The 16,215-nt window shown below is 52.3% G+C and overlaps 1 protein-coding gene across 5 annotated transcripts in view; it reads left to right on the forward strand.

Annotated features, from left to right (window-relative positions):
• The window catches only part of SCUBE2 (signal peptide, CUB domain and EGF like domain containing 2), a 71,837-nt gene that overhangs the window by 19,227 nt on the left and 36,395 nt on the right, over positions 1-16,215 (forward strand). For 2 of the 5 annotated variants that reach the window (XM_051824145.3, XM_051824154.3), the window contains exons 5-11: positions 2,707-2,832; positions 4,946-5,062; positions 5,756-5,845; positions 9,649-9,765; positions 10,714-10,836; positions 14,144-14,260; positions 15,771-15,893. In XM_051824145.3, coding sequence (XP_051680105.1) covers positions 2,707-2,832; positions 4,946-5,062; positions 5,756-5,845; positions 9,649-9,765; positions 10,714-10,836; positions 14,144-14,260; positions 15,771-15,893 — 813 coding nt within the window. Of the gene's footprint in view, positions 1-338; positions 587-2,706; positions 2,833-4,945; positions 5,063-5,755; positions 5,846-8,289; positions 8,439-8,712; positions 9,171-9,648; positions 9,766-10,713; positions 10,837-14,143; positions 14,261-15,770; positions 15,894-16,215 lie in introns of those variants that run through there. The other 3 variants (XM_089329143.1, XM_089329135.1, XM_089329138.1) reach the window with 3 other exon arrangements.

Raw genomic sequence — 16,215 nt, forward strand, 5'->3', positions numbered from 1 at the left:
GACTTGTCTCCGAATCCCTGTGGCATTGGATCTTCTTAGGAAATATCTGTTGCGTAAATAAATCGCTCTGAGGTGGTAAAGGTCACCCTGCAGATGTCTTAACAGACTCGGGACCAGAGTGAAACAGACGATGCTCAGGAAGCCGACCCGTCTAGGGAGCGCTCTTTGCTGGCGTGACTGCCGCCCTTTCTGGGGCCCTGTGGTATTTGCCCTAGCCTGTTCCTGCTCTGGTCATCTCAGTTGCTCTGCAGAGCCCAAGACAAGCACAGTGCACGCTGAGCCCTCCACAGGCCACTCTCGCTGCCCCGGGGAGCAGATAATAACAGCTTCAGAAAGTTGGGCCAGAGAAAGCAGGAGAGCTTCCCACCAGTCTGCGAGCCTCTTTCTGTGTTTACTGGCAGCGGCCCTTGGCATGCGTGACCTCCAGCAGACTGAGTGCTGGAATGCACACGACTCATAATTGCCAGATAAAAAGCAAAATGGTTTCAAGAGAGACTCAGGGGAGCGCGGCACGTCTTAACCATTGGGCTGCCTGTTGGAACTGGAATGGCCACTGTGTCCGGACAACTCTCCTGGTTAAGCAGAGGTCAGTGACTCTGTGGTGAGAGGTGGGGAGAGGAGACTTCAGGGGACCCATACGGGACAGTGTTGGACTCTCATGCTCAGAGTGGCACAGCTTCCGGTGTTGGATGGGGTCTTGCTAGTAGAGAGCCAATGGGAACCGAGTCCCTGTTCTGGAGTTGCCTTGCACAAATGCGGACTGTGCAATACACGGACAGGCCCCGATACTGCGGCTCACATGCGGCAGGTGTCCCGAGGATCAGTTCCTTCAGAGCGCAGGCAGGCAGCAAGTTCCCAAAGGACGGGTTTCAGGGATGAGCATTCGGCCTCGCGGTTAAGGGGCCTCTGTCCTCTTGGGTACTTGGGTTTGACTAATGCATCTGCTTCTAACTGCAGCTTCCTGCTAATGCAGACCTCAGGAGGCAGCAGTGACAGCTCGAGTGTAGAGACTTGGATTGAGTTCTTGGCTCCTGTCTTCGGCTCTGGGCCAGCCCTGGATGTGTTGTTCACTGGAAAGATATCACATGCAGGAGGCCCCTCCCTCAGGCGCCCCCCGCCCTGTTGTGTGCTGTGGTTGTGTGATGCTGTCAGTCAGAGCTTTGCCAAGTCTGCAGAGGGAGAGGTGGAGGGACTCACTCAGGGCGGTCATGTGACAGAGGTCCCTGGCACCTCTCTGCCAAAATGCAGTTGTCACACTCACTTCCCAAGTATGGATTTGGTGGAGATGGAGAGAAGGGTTGGAATTCTTTTGAAAATTATCATCTAGAGTTAGACATTGGGTGTCATCATTGTGGCATAGCTGGTAAAGCTATCTCCTGCAGTGCCAGCATCCCATATGGGTGTCGGTTCACATCCGGGCTGCTCCACTTCCAATCCAGCTCCCTGCTAATGGCCTGGGAAAAGCAGTGGAAGACGGCCCAAGTGCTTGGGCCCCTGCTACCCACATGGGAGACTCAGATGAAGCTCCTTGCTCCTGGCTTTAGTCTGCCCCAGGGCTGGCCCTTGTGGCCATCTGGGGAGCAAACGAGCAGATGGAAGATCTCTCTCACTCTATCTCTCTCACTCTATCTGTCTCTGTCTGTCTCTCTCTCTCTGTAACTATGGTTTTCAAATAAATAAATAAACCTTAAAAAAAAAGAGTTGGATGTTGTCACTGTTATATCTGCACCTTTCTTTTAAAAATATTTTATCTATTTATTTGAAAGGCTGAGTGACAGAGAGGTAGAGGGAGAGAGACAGTGAGCGAGAGCTCTTCCATCTCCTGGTTCACTTCCAAAAGGGTGCCACGGCCAGGAGCGGATTGAAGTCAGGAGCCAGGAACTCCATCCAGGTCTCCCACATGGGTAGCAGGGGCCCACGCACTTGGTCCATCTTCCACTGCTTTTTCCAGGTGGATTGGAAGTAGAGCAGCCTGGATGTGGGCGTTACTAGCAGCAACTGGGCCACAACACTGGCCCCATCCGCATTCTTAGGAAGTCTCATGGCCTCTTTGCATTCTTAATTTTTTGAAAAAGATTTATTTATTTACTTATTTTGAAAGAATTATAAAGAGGGAGAGACACAGAGAAAAAGAGATCTTCATTTGCTGGTTCACTCCCCAGATGGCCTCAAGGGCCAGTGCTGGGCCAGGCTGAATCCAGGAACCAGGAGCTTCATCTGGGTCTTCCATGTGAGTGACAGGGGCCCAAGCACTTGGGCCATCTTCCACTGCTTTCCCAGGAGCATTAGCAGGGAGCTGCATCAGAAGTGGAGCAGCCAGGACATAAACCGGCACCCATATGGGATGCTGGCACTGCAGTTGGTGGCTGTACCTGCTAACCACAACACTGGCCCTTCCCTTTGCATTCTTCATCAGCCAATGTATGAAGACGTGGCAGAGGTCAGAGTCTGAGTTCTGGTTCCTGGGGTCAGCACACGCAGGAGAGAGCTCCGGCTAGTTGCAAGGGCTTCTGCCTCTTTAGGGAAATTGACGTTGTATCTCCTTCATGATATAAGAAATTTTCCACATCTCTGTTAATTAAACCAGCTTGATTTTAATGACATTCTTTTCGGGGGCTACCAGAAATGCCAGCGGCCAAGCCGCGACGCTGGGACTCGGGGTTTTCATCACAGCCTGGTCACCTGCTGCGTGCTGCTGTCTTGCAGAAGGCCTGAGCTGCATGAATAAGGATCATGGCTGCAGTCACATCTGCAAGGAGGCGCCGCGGGGCAGTGTCGCCTGCGAGTGTAGGCCTGGTTTTGAGCTGGCCAAGAACCAGAGAGACTGCATCTGTAAGTATGACCTTCCCTCCTGCTAGGAACACACCCGGACACTGCCTTCTGCAGCCTGGCTTCGGAAACACTGTGGCAGGGCCTGGGAGCAGCAGCAGCAACAGGGAGGCAGTGGCATGGAGACTGGCCACTGCACAAGTGAAGTTCCCCACAGGGAAGGCCAGAGATGCTTTAAAAGGGCCTCACCTGGAGGGAATGAAATCCGGGAGTCAGGCGTGTGAATGCTGGGGGCAGGGCTCCGTGTGCCCTCTGAATAAAGCCACGTTGTCACATCTGGCCAACCACAGCTCTTGGTCCTTGGTCCCTGTGTCCTTTCGCAGCCCCGCTGCCTCCCTTCTCCAGAGGTTAAAATCTTTGCCTTTCCCATTCTTTGATGCCTCCGATCCTTTTCCGAGCCCTCCTGCCCCCCTGGCTTGGTGAACCTCACCTCAAATCCAGGATAAAGTCTTTCCCCAAAGGCCACGTTATGCGCACAGGCCTGTCTCAAGATGCTGCATGTCCCAGTAAATTCTTGCAGGAACCACCCCACCTGCTATGGATTGCCCTTCTCATTTTGAGCAGAACAGGCACAGTTTTGTAGTCACAGCAGCAGGCAGTGGCCACGAGGTCTTCACACCGAGTTAGCCGCCTGCCTGACCACCACGCTGTAGCGCCCACAGTGCCTGCCCAGGCAACCTCACTCAGGGCAGCTGTTTGGTATTTTGGCTCCCAATTCACTTTGTTTAACTCCTCAATTACAGTGCGTGACACTCCAGGTTGAATTGTGTCTCCCAGGCAGGAGCTACCCCCTGGCAGGGGCCTTGTGCCTCTTTTGCCTCTTAGTCTCCCCCTGGAGTCCAGCATGGGATGTGCCCCCCATGCACTGGCTCCATGAACAAGTGGACGCATGGCAGACACCAGCTGGATGCCGCTATCACGCAATGCTTATGATCACGGAACTCCAACGAAGTGTAGCGAGTGGTGTTCCGAAACCAGTGTTTACGCGGAAAAAAATACTGGAGGTTTCCCTTGAGCAATCCAAAGGTATGGACAGTCTGCCAGCCATCGTGGTTCACAGCCAAGAGTTAAGAGAGGAGGAGACCACTGGGCAGCCGGAGGTCCTCCCTATTGTTTCCAGGCCTGGGCGGAGGGCAGCCGAAAGCCTGGCTGCCCAGGGCTGCTGCTCAGGTCGCTCAGGTGTGCATTGCTGGAGGTGGAACACCTGCCCGCTGACTTCTAAAAATGTAAAATGTTTTAGAGATGTCGCTACTCAAATGATATGGTTATTAAAAAATGATAAAAATGATAATAAAGAAGGAACCGCACCCGTGACCAGCTGTTGGGGTCCTCTGGCATTCCCGTTTGGTTGCTGTGCCCAGGCACCTGCACTTTTTGCATAGCTATCGCCACAGACCACTTTCTCACATCCCCAATATGTAATTAGGTTTTCTTCTTAATTAGAAAAACTACAAAGGCTTGTGGAAGAATTCAAACACTCCAAAGTGTACAAAGCAAACGTGTGGTTTCCTCACTCCCAGTTCCATTGCCAGAGGTAACCACTGTTCGCTGTTTGATGAGTAGATAGTTTTGTAGTCGGCTTTTTCATTTTTTTGGCCTGTCATCAATGCGTTCGTATGTGGTCTTCATAATTATTGGTTAAGGTAGCATTAATTGTGGGCGAAGAGTCATCGTTTCTTCTGATTATCTTCCCTTCAAACTCATCCAGGTGGGATCCGGTGCGAGAAACCCGGATGTGTCAGTGAACGGATGACTTCAATATGGTCTGTTTATTCCAAACATAAGGCACTGTGGTGTTTCCCAAAGCCCCAGTGCAGCTGGATTATAGGAAAACTTCTCTAGGGTAGAGCAAGGCAGTAGTTGGAATCTCAGTTTAATTCCCCTGAAACTGTGAAAATCTCCCTCGCTGCTCCCGTCTCTGTCTCCTGTACAGCTCTGCTTAGCCAGACATGGCGGGGTCTGAATCCGCGTTGTCTGTTTTATGTACAGCGCCTGGCACGGACTAGGTGCTCAGATTCTCGCGACATGAAAATCCAAGTTCCAGTTCCTCTGGAGCAAGCACAGCCCTGATTGCGGAAAGCTCCGAGCTTTATGTATCGATCCCTTTTGCTCTCAGTGACCTGTAACCATGGAAACGGTGGGTGCCAGCACTCCTGTGAAGACACAGCTGAAGGCCCAGAGTGTAGCTGCCATCCGCAGTACAAGATGCACACAGATGGGAGGAGCTGTCTTGGTGAGTGGTCACCACCATACTGGGCAGGCCTGCCCCAGCCTGCCCATCCCCAACCCCAATCCCAGCCCCAACCCCAACCTCCACACCAACATGCACCCCAACGCTAGCCCTAACCCTTAATGGTGTGTAGCATCAAATGCTGGTGATTCTGGTGCGTTTGCGCCCAGACAGGCCCCATGCTGGCTTACCTGTTGCCGTGGGCGTGGTCTTAGCCTTGGGGTGGAGGCCCCCTCCCTGTGCAACCTTGGAAAGCCCTGCCTTCCTTCCTGAAGCAGGTGCTCTTGAAATGGGGACAGTGCGTCCCAGGGCCCAGGGTGGCGTGGGGTTGGAGTTAGCCGTGGGAGGCCCGTCCTGCCCTTCGCGGGTGCCCCCTGCTAGCTCCACCGTGGGAGCTCCTAGGGCCACGGCTCTCTTTGTCCTGGACTAGGGGCTCGGAGCGAATCTGAAGCTGGCATGCCCTGATGTCTCTTTGGTTGGTAGCGGGTACTTCACAACCTCTTGCCATATTTTATGTTTCTAAGGATCTGCGGCATTGAATGTGCTACATTTTCCCGCAGATTCTTGTGACAGCACCCATTGATTGAGTGAAGAGAGTCAAATAGTCTACCTTGTTCTCACGGCTGGGATTTGTGTAGGGGGTAAATAGCCCGGCTCATTCGGTCCGAGCCCTGTGGTCTTTGGCTTCTGTTGTAGAGCGAGAGGACGCAGCGCTGGAGGGGATGGAGAGCAACGCCACGTCTGTGGCCGACGGGGATAAGCGAGTGAAGCGACGGCTGCTCATGGGTAGGCGCCGCTCCCCTGCCCCGCTCACTGCAAATGGCTTGAACGTGGGGCACCTGTGCCCTCAGATCAGCCCCACGGGGCGAGCAGAGCCAGGGTGTGTCTGTTTTTCACCCACGGCTGCTGCCTAATCACCATCCAAGACCCCAGCCAGGCTGTCAGAATAAGCAGGTTAAAGACCGCGGGCTGCCCAGCTACCTGTGACACTTGGCAGACTGCCCTGCGCCTCTGTCTCTTGGTCTTTCTTTAAAAATCTACCTCCTAGGATTATTAGGAAGCTCAGTTCAGACAGGGAAACGGCCAAGGGGTGGGGGTCCAGCACCTGGGACTTGGTGGGTGGGCTGTGAGCGTCAGTTCCCACCTTCCAGGTGACCGGAGCGCGGGAGGCGCTCTGGGGAGCCCAGGCTCAGCCTGGCTGGCTGTCTGGGGCTGTGCCCATCCAGCCTTCTATTTCTGGCCCAGCTGATCGTCATGGCACCAGAGCTGACTGGAGGGGAGCAGCTGCTGGCTGAGGGCCTGGGGAGGCCGGAGGGCGGGTCCAGCAATGGGGCCGGGGACAGGAGCAGCAGTAGAGGCAGTGGCCGCGGGGTGGGAACCAGACAGAGCCCTTGACACACTGTTATTCTGGAACAAGACGGGCTGGACCAGAGCAAACCTGTCTCTTGTCAGCTTCTGGATTTAATAGTCAAGTTGGATGTGGGACCATCTGTGGTTACCAAGCAGGTAACTTTCCGGAGCCTTTTCAAAGTTATTATGTTTAATTGTATTAAATCAAAATCATACATATGAATACTTCAAAAAGCGAATTATCGCTCATAATGAAGTACATCAGTGTCTCATAACTTTCAGTTACGGTTTGCCAGAGGCTCCCTTCCCCCAACTTGCTGAAAAGCGAAGTGCGTGCAGTGGTCTCCTGTGTGTCAGTCCCGGAGAGTAGCCTGTGACTCCCAGCCAGGGATGACCAGGTTTGACCTTTCCCAGCTCCGCCTACCCTGGTGCACACACACAGGCATCCTCGCTGCCATACCCCGGATGCAGTTGCATCACAACTCAAATCCATCCTGTGTGTTCACGCTATTGTCGCTGTGAATACCTACCTATGACTCGCCTTGCGTCATAGCATATGCTACTCTTGTATTTTCTGTGTCTTCTTAGTTTCTTAGTTTTCATTCATGCTTTTGCACACTTCTGACAGAGCTCTCAAACCCACTTGATTATGTTTAAATATGGCAGGTAACATATTAATGCATTTTTCTGCTTTTAAGAGCCTCTGCTGAGGCTTCTACCCAGCTCCAGTTGGCCTGACCTGTTGGCTGGAGGCAGGCCCTGCAGAGCAGCCGAGGACTTGTTTCGTGCACCCTAAAACCTGTGCACGCTTGGAAACGCCCTCATCTTCTGCCCTCGCCGTTCACGCAGAGCCCTGCTCGGTGTGGCCGTCGGAGCTAGGAAGAATGTTCCAGCAGAGTTTTGTTAGCACACCGTCATTTCCAGGCATGCCGTGTTGTTTTGAAGGGTCTCAAGTCGTGTTTATTCTCGATGCGTCGTGTGACCCTGTGAAAGCTTCTCTCTGGAGGTTTTCAGGTCTCCTCGTCCCTGGTGACCTGGAGCTCCACGCTCGCACTCTCACTGCGGGACTCCGCCCGCCCGTGGTGCTGAGTACCTTCGTGGGGCCAGTCAGGTTCCTCGGCTTTTGGAAATTTCCTTGTACTTTTTCTTTGACAGATTTCTTCACTTTATCTTCCCTGCTGCTTCTCTCTGGCGTGCCTGTCAGTGGCCGTTGTAATTCCTGGATTTACTCTCTCTTTCCCTCCTTTTCTCTGTATTTTTGTTCTTTCTAGAAGGTCCTTCATTTCTCTCTCTCTCTTTTTTTTTTTTGACAGGCAGAGTGGACAGCGAGAGAGAGAGACAGAGAGAAAGGTCTTCCTTTGCCGTTGGTTCACCCTCCAATGGCCGCCGCGGCCAGCGCGCTGCGGCCGGCGCACCGCGCTGATCCGATGGCAGGAGCCAGGAGCCAGGTGCTTCCTCCTGGTCTCCCATGGGGTGCAGGGCCCAAGCACTTGGGCCATCCTCCACTGCACTCCCTGGCCACAGCAGAGGGCTGGCCTGGAAGAGGGGCAACCGGGACAGAATCCGGTGCCCCGACCGGGACTAGAACCCGGTGTGCCGGTGCCGCTAGGTGGAGGATTAGCCTAGTGAGCCGCGGCGCCAGCCCATTTTTCTCTTCTAATCTTTCTACAGGATTCTTTGTTCATATCTGTTTTCAAATCCTATTTTTTTTAATCTGACTTTCAGTCTTTTGCGTTGAGAACTTGTTCTTATTTCCTGGGTGCTTCTCTTCCCTCCCTGAGGAAATTAGTTGCAAGAGTTTAACTTCTCGTTTGTAGTGTTTACTGTTTCCTCCAGGTTTCTTTCCCCCTGTTTGATTTGCTGTGTCTGTTCCACATCAGAGGCTTTCCTAAAACACCTGATGACTCCTGACTGCTTTTTCGTGTTCACTGCCGAGCTAGTGAGATGTTCTCCTGCCTGGTGGAGGTGGGACTTCCTGTTTGGATGACTAGACAGCGACTCACCATTCGTCTGGAGAGCCTCTAAACCAGTACCTATGGGTCTTTTCTCTCGGGCAGGGTGGTTTAGCTGGCGGGAATCCTTCGGGAGAACAGGAGGTGCCCAGATCTCTCGGGCCGTGGACTGCACCTCCCTCTCCTGCTCTGCTGTTCTGGTGCACCCGAGGCCGGCACCCCATCTGGTCCAGCTTCTCCAGTGGGTGTGCTCCTTTGCAGCAGCAGCCGGCATGGGGAAGGGAGAAGCTTGGGGGTTTGTTTCTTACCCAGACTCTCAATCCGTCTTCCTCTTTTTAACTCCGTCCTCAGGGCTGCCTCTCAGGTAGCTGGCTCCTCCATCCCTGGGCATGTCCGGGTTCTGTGGCTCTCACGAGCTTGCCGCCTGGAGCACCCCTTCTGAAGACTCCTAGGATTCAGCTCTCTGCTCGTCAGCTGCCGTTCCCTCACTCACGTGAATGGGTCACATCCTCCAGCTACTGTATTTTCCGTTTTCTCTGTCCTTAAGGATTTATCCTTTAAAAAGTCTCTCATTTTAGTGAGGTTTGGAGAGGAAACATACTAAGTTGCAACCAAGCTTGTTTCCCCCAGCTGTCAAATGAGCCAGCCTCGGAAGTGAATTCACACGTCTGAGTACCCAGGTGCTAGTGATTGAATGGCTCTGCGTGGCGCTTGTCCGTTGCGGGAAGGCCATTTGCTCCTGTTCCTTGTCTCCAGACCCTGGCTTAGTGTCCCGGTAGCTTTGATGGGGCTCCTCCGTTCAGGGAAAGGTGAGCTCTCACCTGAGTCAGTTGGCTGCTGTGAGGATGACGGCCCTAGTCTGCAACTAGAGCAATGCTTGGCCAATTGCTCGGATTGAAAGAAGGTTCATGGCTGAGGACTGGGAAAGGGACATGTCCCCTTGCCTGTTCTGCACTCACATCTCACCTGCTGGGTGTGACTGTTGTCAGCAGGTGGCTGTCTGTGGACCGGCTGAAACTTGTAGTGGCTTGAAATCTGCCAGCAGCGGGGAATGGCTCTGCAGGCCGGGTGACATCTTGACCCCTGTGGTCACCCTGACCAGCTGCCTCATTGAGGGCAGGTGCAGAGCCTCCCGCCCTCCCTCTATCTCACCTGCAGGTGGCAGAGATTTGGGGTGTGACTGTGAGTACCCCTGCGAGTGTCTTGGCGTTCATGGACTTTGGCAAATATTAACAGCAGTATCAGCACTTCTTTAAGAAGCTAACTGCCTTTCTTCCCGCTTGTCAGAGACGTGCGCCGTCAACAATGGAGGCTGTGATCGCACCTGTAAGGATACTTCGACAGGTGTGCACTGCAGCTGTCCCGTTGGATTCACTCTCCAGTCGGATGGGAAGACTTGTAAAGGTAGCCTTCGCCTCTCCGGGGAGGCTGGGGGCGGGGGGCGGCTTCAGAGGGAAGCCCCGTGCTGCTGTGGCTAAAGGGATGAAGGCAGCTCTTCCCCTCGCACTCCCTGAGTAACTCGAGGTTTGCTCACGATTCGTACTGAGCGAAGCTTTTCTTTCCTGGGCCACTGGACGGTTATAACTGAGTAAGCTCCATTAGAACCAGCTTAATTATACTCCCTGTTGACGAGGTCAGCCTCTGTGAGCATTAAGTAATTCATTTCAGGCAGTGGCCTTGTTAGAAAAAGGCAGTGCAGCGAACATTCATTTGCAGGAGATAATATCAACATATCATAAATAATAGCCTAGAGATTATTATGTAAATAACAGCCAAGATTATTATCCGGAGAACTTAATTAATAACTGAAATATTAACTTTTACTGATGAAGAGAGACCCCAGTGACTGCTAGTATGTAGTGGGCAAGAGTACAAAGGATTGGTTCTTCAGCGTGATAAAGGGAGATAACCGGTTACCAGATGAAACTGAGAGGAGATAAGATTGAGAATCAGCAATCATTTAAAAGCATTGGAGCTATTTGATCATTGTGTAATTCTCCAAAAGGAATGCTCTAATCCCTCAGAGATTTAATCATTAAACTAGAATAGAAAATATACGACAGGGAACCATCTTATCTGGAGAGAGTAACACCAGGATGAGGACATGAGGACGGGACATTGCCACCCTTTCCCGTTTGCTTGCTTCCTGCGAGTCAGGGGCACCCTAGCCACAGTTCTCAGGAGGCTGAGGCACTTGTCTTTCAAGACTGGCTCAGTCAACAGGGAAACGTGTAGCTTCAAGATATCAGTAAAGGGTCTTGAACGCTGGCCTGGGTCTGTCTGCCTTCCTGAGGGGCGTGGGGGAACCGGGAGAGTGCTGCTCTCTGATTGGCCGATGCTTGCCTGTTCCAGATGTTGACGAGTGCCAGACCCGCAATGGGGGTTGCGATCATTTCTGCAAAAACACCGTGGGCAGCTTTGACTGCAGCTGCAGAAAAGGATTTAAATTATTAACAGATGAGAAGTCTTGCCAAGGTATGTGCTGAAAGCATGCTGTGCTGTGTGGGGGCTCACACACGGGAGCAGAGACGCTCAGAGACGATGCAGCCAGCCCCTCGCAGAGCCCAGCTCGTGGGGCGTCCCCGTCCAGCCTCCAACTCGGGCTTCACTTCCCTGGGACACACACACGGATGTCGCTGGCCGATGTATGTTAGAAGTCAGCCGGTGCCGCGGCTCACTAGACTAATCCTCCGCCTTGCAGCGCCGGCACACCGGGTTCTAGTCCCGGTCGGGGCGCCGGATTCTGTCCCTGTTGCCCCTCTTCCAGGCCAGCTCTCTGCTGTGGCCCGGGAGTGCAGTGGAGGATGGCCCAGGTGCTTGGGCCCTGCACCCCATGGGAGACCAGGAGAAGCACCTGGCTCCTGCCATCGGATCAGCGCGGTGCACCGGCGGCAGCGTGCCGGCCGTGGCGGCCATTGGAGAGTGAACCAACGGCAAAGGAAGACCTTTCTCTCTGTCTCTCTCTCTCGCTGTCCACTCTGCCTGTCAAAAAAAAAAAAAAAAAAAAAAAAAAGAAAGAAAAGAAAAGAAGTTGAGCTGTCAGCCATCAGAGAACCCCTGGAAGCACGCGTCTGGCGTGATTATCACAGAGCGCATGGCTGGAAGGGAGCGTGGCAGGCAGCCCAGCCTTGGCGGGGGCTGCGGAGGAGGTGATGAATGATTTTCCTCTTCTGAAATTTCTTTTAATGTTATTAAAACTGCAACAAAAGCTGATGGAAAAAATCTGTAGATTTACCTTCTTAGCAAAAGGCAGGGATCAATTCATAACCAAGACCAGGTCCCCTTTGGTCTCATCCTGGTCCTTGTTTTGAATGACCTGTTGATGCCGGGGGAGAGGGAGGCAGGGGTGGTGAAGAGATGCTAACTCATTCTTAGGTAGTTTGACAGCCCCTTCTCAGACGCATCCTCCCCATGTACAGGGGTCGAGAGGTTTCCTCTGGACAGCCATTGGTGTAGTAGTTGCTGTGAGTGGTGGGAGGCATCACTTATTTTTAGATAAGCACCTTTTATGTCCTATCGATATACGGCAAGAAGCTCTCAGGGAAAGCATACTGTCCCGCGTAATTGCTCCATTTCTGGGAAAAAGGACTGCCTTATTACTATTATATTAGGAATATCAGAACTAAATCCAAAGCAATATAACATCTGATTTTACTTCAGATAACAAAGATGAAACATTACATCTTTTTAACTTCACAGCATGAATTATGTCTGTCTGCTTTCTGGGTTTGTCCTTCAAATGTAATTTGTAGATTCGCCTCTAAATTCAGTGAGTTAATTCTGCATGATGATTGTGTGGTTTCTGCAGTTTGACTTGGAAAGCAAATTTGCCGTTACACATAATGTTTCATAATGTATAGGGCAAGCAATCCTGTTTAAGCTGTGTAAACACATTAAAAAGGAATTAGAAAAGTGATCTCATTATTTTTGGCAAACCAAAAACCCCAAGTGAGCCGCCAAAATCAGCTACCGAATGAGTCCATTTTCTCAACAAGTGGCTGATATTAAAAACAGATTTCATAGAATGGCATCGATTGCTAGGAAAGAAATTGAATTTTTCTCATTTTTCACTGATCAGTCTTGGGAAAACAAATATTTGCACAGAACAAGTTTACTGAAGAGATCGCCAGGATTTCTGGGAAAAGCTAGGGTTGAAGACGTTTTGTAAGAATTGCCCTTTTTCATTCCTCCTATTCCACCCAAATGTTTGCTTTTTTATTAGTGCAGTTTCTCATGGCACATTCAGTGTTGAAAGAATGGGCTGGCACTGGACTAGTTGGCTGCAGCCGAGAGCTGTCCTGGGCCCTCTTTGTCTGTTTGCAGACACGAGTTGTAGCTCTGTTAAAACCTTCCCAAAGAGCTGGGTGAGTGAGGCGCCAGGATTCTGGTCTGCAGGAAAGATGTGCGGGCCAGGCCAGGGAAGAAGAGGTGGCCAGATGGACACAGCAGCCTCCTGAGGCTCGTTCGCTTGACCCTAGCAGCAGCCAAGGACGTGTCCATACCAAACCAGGAAGATAGGGACACGTGGGACCCCAGGGGAGGAGCGAAACAAGATGCTGGCCAAGAGGATCCAGTCTAAAGCTTGATCACCTGTTTCTGTGTTCATGGTGGAAAATGACTAAGGATATTAACTAAAAGAATGCTCATTCTTTTGGCGCAGAGGACATTAAAACTCATAATTCACTAGCCTATTGAGGACAGAAGACTAATTTTGGGAAAGATCTGAAAGCAATGGGAACCAGATTTAGCTCCAACCCAAGTGTTTTTGTCTTTCAGTTGTTTATAGCTTATAAAAGTGTTGTTGTTTTACCAATAGTAACACTCATAGCTAACATTGTTTTTAAAGATTTATTTATTTATTTGATAAGTATAGTTACAGAGAGAGAGGGAGAGATCAATCTTTCTTCTGTTGGTTCACTTCCCAAATGGCCCTAATATCCAGGGCCCGGCCGAACCCAGGAGTCAGGAACTTCATCCAGGTCTCCTACATGGGGGCAGGGGTCCAAGCACTTGCAGGGAGCTGAATCGGCAGTGGAGCAGCTGGGACTCAAACTGGTGCCCACATGGGATGCTGGTACTGCAGGTGGTGGCTTACCCCACTGCACCACAGCGCCAGCCCCTAGCATCGTTATTTATAATAAAGTTTATAAAGCCCTTCTTAAGTATATTAGCTCATTTGCCTTCATGTAAATGTTGTAAAAATTTTTATTTATTTGAGAGGCAGAGAGAAACAGAGAGTGAGCACTCCCATGTTCTGGTTCACTCCCCTCCAAAGCCAGGAGGCCAAATCCCAGGAGCTGGGAACTCACGTCAGGTCTCCCTGTGGATGACAGGAGCCCAGTTACTTGATCCACCATTGTTGCCTCCTGGGGTCTGCATTAGTAGGAAGCTGAAGTCAGGAGTCAGAGGTAGGTGTTGAGCCCAAGCATTCCAGTATGGGACACGAGTATTCTGACTGGCATGTTAGCTACTAGTCCAAATGCTGGCTCCATTTAAGTATTTTAAACTACTCAGCCCTGCAAATAAGCAAGAATGAGAGAGACCAACTGCGCTTTGAGGCAGGTGCAGTTGCAACAGAATTTGGAAATAAGGGCCCCGGCAGTGAGGGTACTCTGTCGGTGCTCAATACCTTCTTGAACACAAGTTAGCAAGGAGAGTGGATAATCTCTCACCCTGTGTGTGTGGCTTTGGGCGCTGGTCAGCAGTTGTGTGTTATAAACCTCTTCTCCCCAAGCGTCCAGCACAGCTGGTTTCAGCTCTGCTCTTCCTGTGACACTTACAGATGTGGATGAGTGCTCTCTGGACAGGACCTGTGACCACAGCTGCATCAACTACCCTGGCACGTTTGCTTGTGCTTGCAACAAAGGGTACACCCTGTACGGCTTTACCCACTGTGGAGGTGAGGAGATGGGGGCGAGCAGGGCCTGAGTTCACTGTCCTACACTGGGTGGGGGGTGAAGGGTACACTCTCAGCCCTGTGCAATGGGGCATCAGGAAAGCAGTTGCTGAAGAAAATCTCCCCACCGCTGTCCCTGTAACACAGCTGCTGTGAAAGGGAACACGGGGAGGAGCCGAGCCCTTTTAGCCGGGACTCCTTAATGGGCTTTGGCGATGGGAGAGTCTCCCGGGAGCCGGTACCCTACCCCCTCCAAACTTCTCAGCAGATGGTAAAGTTGCAGTCTTCAGAGAGGCTTGGCCCAGCCCCAGCCAAGTGGCAGCCCTGCGGTGCGTAGGAACTGGCTGCAGAGCCTTGGTTGGAGCTCCGCAGTTAGGGCTTTGAGCTGGAAGTGGAACCGTTGTGTGACTCTCTCTGTTCTGTGCCCATTTAGGAACACATTCTCCTGTCTCAGAACCTTATGGTCAGGCAGGCACTGGCATGACTCAGACCTGATGCCAGCTGACTCACGCTCTGCTCCCTCCGTCATCACATTCCCCCGCAAGCTTTGAGAACACAGATTCCAACCCAGAATGTCTAGGATCTCAAGGAGATCCCAAGGATTTGGAAGATTTCTGCAGCCCTGGCTGGTATACTTCCTGCCCAGTCCCGTGAGAGTGGTGATTGGCTATAGCTAATGTTGTCTCCCTTCTTTCAAAATTAACATATTTTTATTTACTTGAGAGGCAAGGAGAAAGAGAGAGACATAGAGGGTTCTGGCTCAACCCCTCCAATGTCCACAATAGCCATGGCTGGGCCAGGCTGAAACCAGGAACCTGGAACTCCACACAGGTCTCCCATGTGGGTAGAAGGGACCCAAGTACCTGAGCCATTACCTGCTGCCTCCCAGGTGTGCATTAGCGGGAAGCTGGATGGGAAGCAGAGCAGGAACCCAAGGCCAGGCACTCCGGTACGGGATGCAGGGGCCTGCATAACGGCATCCAATGCCTGCTCCCCCTTCTCCCTTTCGACCCGTTCTTGGAACTGCTGAAAACAAACCCTTTACAGTCTAAAAGAGACCCAAACCCTAAGGGAAAGCACACCTGTGTGTCTGGCCTCTGTCAGAGGTGGCCGGGGATCGGGGCGCATCGCTCCCTTCTCTGTGCCGTGTCAACAGCCGACGGGGAGTCCTGCCTGCCGCCTCCCTGGTGTGTGGCCCGGGAGGATGGTGCCGTTGACATTTGAAGCCTGTGCAGTGGCTAAGGCTGACCAGCTGAAAGTACAGTGCTGTCCTTTCTGAGGTTGAGAATGCAACTTGAACTTGAGACTGCCAAGTGAGGCTCTTACAAGGAAATCTGCTGAGTGGGGAGCGGGGCCAGCAGGTGCCAAGGGCACAGCCTCAAGGCAGTCAGCACCTCCCCTTTGCTTGGTGAGTTCCCATCAGGCGACTCCCCTGCTGCCCCTCCCTCAGGGGAGGGCTGGTGCCCATGACTGGCCGCCGGCTGCCGTGACAAGGGAGTGTTTTGTCCCGCAGACACCGACGAGTGTAGCGTCAACAACGGCGGCTGTGAGCAGGTCTGCGTGAACACAGCAGGCAGCTACGAGTGCCAGTGCCACCCGGGGTACAAGCTCCACTGGAATCAGAAAGACTGCGTGGGTAAGGGGCACGGCGGCGCTGGCGCTGCCACCCACCACCCACTTCTGCTCCCCTGGGCAGCAGCCGTTTTTTTTAAAAAAAAAAAAAAAAAAAGAGTTCAAAAACAGGAGATACTTTGCAGGCTCTTTGGTGTTTCTGTCTGTGCTTCTGCATAGGTTGGGCCTTACTTCTGTTTTCCTGGTTGCTTTCCTGCATGGAAAACTTGCCTCCCTGGGCTGCTCTCCCTGGGTGGGACGTAAGGCCTGGAGTGGTGTTCTGTGCGGGGCGCCAGCCCTCCTTTGTTTTCTCGGGGCCTGTGGTGCGTGGGCTCTGCCGGCCTCGT

Source organism: Oryctolagus cuniculus, chromosome 1 (assembly GCF_051225735.1).
Source record: "Oryctolagus cuniculus isolate XC-2025 breed Fujian yellow rabbit chromosome 1, ASM5122573v1, whole genome shotgun sequence".
In the NCBI taxonomy this organism is placed as follows: Eukaryota; Metazoa; Chordata; class Mammalia; order Lagomorpha; family Leporidae; genus Oryctolagus; species Oryctolagus cuniculus.